The sequence below is a fragment of the Elephantulus edwardii genome, unplaced genomic scaffold, assembly GCF_000299155.1.
Source record: "Elephantulus edwardii isolate Elephantulus edwardi_28Jun2011 unplaced genomic scaffold, EleEdw1.0 scaffold00129, whole genome shotgun sequence".
Lineage (NCBI taxonomy): Eukaryota > Metazoa > Chordata > Mammalia > Macroscelidea > Macroscelididae > Elephantulus > Elephantulus edwardii.
Window position 1 is genome coordinate 5,843,365 of NW_006399879.1, and position 3,747 is coordinate 5,847,111.

Sequence of the window (3,747 nt, forward strand, 5' to 3'; positions counted from 1 at the left end):
GAAGCCGGAGGCCACGCTGCCCGCCGCGTGGTCATCGTGAGTACCCAGCCCGGCCCCCCGAGCCCCTGCCCGGCGCCCCGACTGCATCGCGCCCCACACTGCGCGCGGGAACAAAGGCGGGCGCACGGGGTCCCCGGTGGACGCTGGCTGGGCACCGCCCCCTTCCCGGGCCGCCTGGATCCCTGTCCGGGTCCACAGCGGCGGGGGCGTGGCCGTGCCTTTGTTCCCCGGCTTCTGCTGGGGACCCCGAGCCCAGGGTGGTGGGGGATGTTGGGGCTGGAGACCAGGCTGCGGGTCCCTGGTGGCCCCCATTTGTCAGAGGAAGCGAGCTGTTGCGAGCAGAGGGCCCTTCTTTGTGTGTGTGGCTTGTTTATTTTGAGAGAGGGTGTGTGGTGGCCAAAAGTTCCGTGCAAACTGGGCCTCCCGGGCGACCCAGCGCTCACAGACAGGACCCTGACCACAGGCCTGGGTCCTTCGGACTTCAATGGTGTTGCAGGAGGGGCTGGCCCGGGATGGAGTGGGTTAAGGGCAAAGGGACAATGGGGCGGAAGGGCACAACTGTGAGGAACTGGGGTGGTGTGTGGGAAGACCGGATGGGATGAGGAGACCTTACATTGGGTTTTGAAGGATGAGTATAAGTTCGAGGATGGGAAGGAAATGTGGGTTCCCAGCTGAGGCTGAGGCTGCAGCCTTCAGGGAGAGGCAGCCAGTTACTAGCTGGGGCTAAGTAAGAAGCAAGAAGGGGGCAGGGCCTGGAACGCTGGGCCTGGGAGGCTAGGGGCCAGCCTGCCAGGTGGTCAGCTATTCTGGCTCAGGCAGGAAGGCCAGTTACACGAGCCTGCTGGCCACTGCTGGCCGAGTGGGCTATGAGCTGGCTGTGCTGCCTCCGACTCCTGCTCTCTTTGAAGACAAACATTCCCATTCTTCAGCCCAGACTACTGAGGCCTGGAGGTGGAAGGGAAGCCAGACCCTGGAAACTGGGGCTCTGGGTGCCCACTTTCTGGTCTCAGGGCCCCCAGGAAGGGCCCACCCAGCAGAGGCTCAGAGCTGTGGGGAGGATGCTGGGAGCCTGTCCCAGCCCTGGCACTCTTTTAACTCCTTCCTAAGGTCTCTGGGTGGCACAGACGGTTGGCTCTTGGTTTCACTACTGACCAAAGGGTTGACAGTTCTAACCCACACTGAGGCGGGCACCATAGGAGAAAGGCCTGGCGATTGCTTCCATGAAGATGACAGCCAAGGAAACTCCACAGAGCCCATCCCTACACACACACACACACACACACTGAGACACAAGGGGGAACCACCACTTGGCATTTATTAGATGGCAATCCCTGTGCCACCTCCTCCAGGAAGCCCTCCTTGACTTCCTGTCTGAGGTAGGCTCCATAGAGGCTCAACTGGTTCTCAAACCCTGGGGGCTCAGGGTCCAGGGCCTGACGGACCTGCGCTGGGGGTTTTCAGAGGGCCCTTGTATACAGCAGGTATGCACAACACGAACACGGAAGGGACAAGCCTAGCTCCCAGGGTCCCTGGGGCTCGGGTGTGTGTGGGGCCCCAGGGGGGCTGACAAAGGGACCAGGAAGCCTGGGGTCTCCACTCCACATGGGTCACCATCTCCAGCGTCCAAATGTGTCCTGTGTGTGACTGTGCGTCCCCACCCCCACCCCCAGTTCACTTGTCACTTTCCTTTTGTGTGGCAGCTTCATGGCGGCCGAGGAGATGCACTGGCCGGTGCCCATGAAGGCCATCGGTGCCCAGAACCTGCTGACCATGCCTGGGGGCGTGGCCAAGGCCGGCTACCTGCACAAGAAGGGTGGCACCCAACTGCAGCTGCTCAAATGTGAGTCCCTGGGTGGGGGCGGGGCAGCGGAGCTCCTTAGGAAACCCCACCGAGCCTGGGGGGGAGCCTTGGGGGGGAACGTGGGCAGAGCCTACCCTTGCTGGGCCTCCGTGGACAAGCAGCCACCATCTCTGAGCCGCAGCTTCCTTACTGGGTGTGTTGTAGACACTTCTAGAGTTTTTGTCCTCTCTGGTGAGGGCACTCCTGGGGGACCTGGGGTTGGCCTTCCCATCAGGACTGTGGAGAGGGTGCTGTGGGTAATTGGGGGACGGGCCTGGGGTGCACTGAGCTGACCTAGTGCTCCGGGAGGGACCCTCACCTTATCCAGTCTTCCCATGGTGAGGCCATGCACCCCACTGACCCTCTCAGCTAGGGGATGTACCCCTCAAGCTGAATAGGCCTATCTCAGGCCCCTAGAACACAGTCTGGGCCAGGGAGCTTCATGGTTAGGGGGTGCCCAGCTGTCAGAAAGCTGGCTGAGAGCCCCAGGGCCTGGCCTGTCCCTCCAACTGCTGTGCCCAGGACTTCCCTACCTCCTGGCTCTGAGGGGCCTGGCTGTGCCCCAGGCTGGGCTGTGTGCTCCCTGTATGGGCATGAGGTGGCTGGCATCGCCTTAGATGGAAACTGGTCTGCTCTGGGCCTCAGAAGGACTGCTCAGGATGGACAGCGGAGCATCGTAGGCATGGCCGTCCAGTGCAGTGGTTGGTCCAAGGTAGCTGGCTGGCATGCTGCCTGGGCCTTGGCACTGCCCTTGTCCCCTCACAGTGCTGGCCTGGAGGAGACAGTCAGGTCCTCTGTAGCATCCCAGCCTGGCTTCTCATGCCTGAGGCCCCTCTGGTCTCCCAGCCCTGGACCCCAGGGCCCTTGCTGGTCTCCTCAGCTCAAGTCAGGCCCTGTCCATGGAGGCTCTGAAAGCTTGACCCTCTGCCTTCCAGCTGTGCCCGCCTCATGGCAGCCTTCCCTCAGCTTCCCAGCCTGTACGTCTTAGGGAAGGAGCCTCCTCTCTTCTCCCTCGGGGCAGGTAGTGACTCGAACTACTGACTTTTTGGTTGTTGTTGTTGTTATGTGCCGTCGAGTCACCTGCGACTCATAGTGACCCTCTGTACAACAGCCCTAAACTCTGCCCTGTCATGTGCCAATCTCGCCATCTCTGACACACCTACTCCCATTACCCCAGTCACTGAATCAATCCATCTCATCGAGGGTCTTCCTCTCCTGCACCATCCCTCCACCCTCCCAAGCATGATGTCCCTCCGCAAGGACTGGTCACTCCTTGCAACATGTCCAGAGTATGTCAGACGAAGCCCCAGAATCCTTGCCTCCAAGGAGCAGCCCGGCTTCACCCTCTCCAGAATGAACCTGTTCATTTTCTTAGCAGTCCATGGTACATTCAATACTCTTTTCCAACACCACAGCTCAAAGGCGTCAATTCTCCTTCTACCCTCCCTAGTCATTGTCCAACTCTCTGATGCATAACAAGCGATTGCAAAGACCATGGCCTGTATCAGGCGCCCTTAGTCTCCAGACTGATATCGTTTCACTTCAGTACTTAAGCGCGGTCTCTAACCGCACACTTTCCCATTACAATATGTCTTTTAATTAGCAGCCCAATTACATGCTGGGCCCACAGTGACCCCCCCTTCCATGGCAGGGCCCTGGTGTGGAGTGTCCTCTGGGTTCAGTCCCCTTAACTGTCCTCCTCCGCAGGGCCCCTGCGCTTCGTCATCATCCACAAGAGGTGCATCTACTACTTCAAGAGCAGCACGTCCGCCTGTCCACAGGGCGCCTTCTCGCTGAGCGGCTACAACCGGTGAGCGACCCCCAGCCAGCCCGAGACGGCCGCTTCTGATGCTTCCCAGCCCCTCTCAAGCCTGGCCACCCCCAGGCTCTGTGCTTTCTTTCTGTTA

At 60.4% G+C, this 3,747-nt stretch overlaps 1 protein-coding gene and 1 pseudogene across 1 annotated transcript in view; one reads left to right on the forward strand and one right to left on the reverse strand.

Moving 5' to 3' along the window:
- Positions 1-312, reverse strand: part of LOC102875830 — an 80,781-nt pseudogene extending 80,469 nt beyond the window's left edge.
- A 1,392-nt stretch (positions 313-1,704) lies between these two features.
- Positions 1,705-3,747, forward strand: part of SH3BP2 (SH3-domain binding protein 2) — an 18,315-nt gene continuing 16,272 nt past the window's right edge. The window contains exons 1-2 of the mRNA XM_006893611.1: positions 1,705-1,840; positions 3,548-3,650. Coding sequence (XP_006893673.1) covers positions 1,705-1,840; positions 3,548-3,650 — 239 coding nt within the window. The remainder of the gene's footprint in view (positions 1,841-3,547; positions 3,651-3,747) is intronic.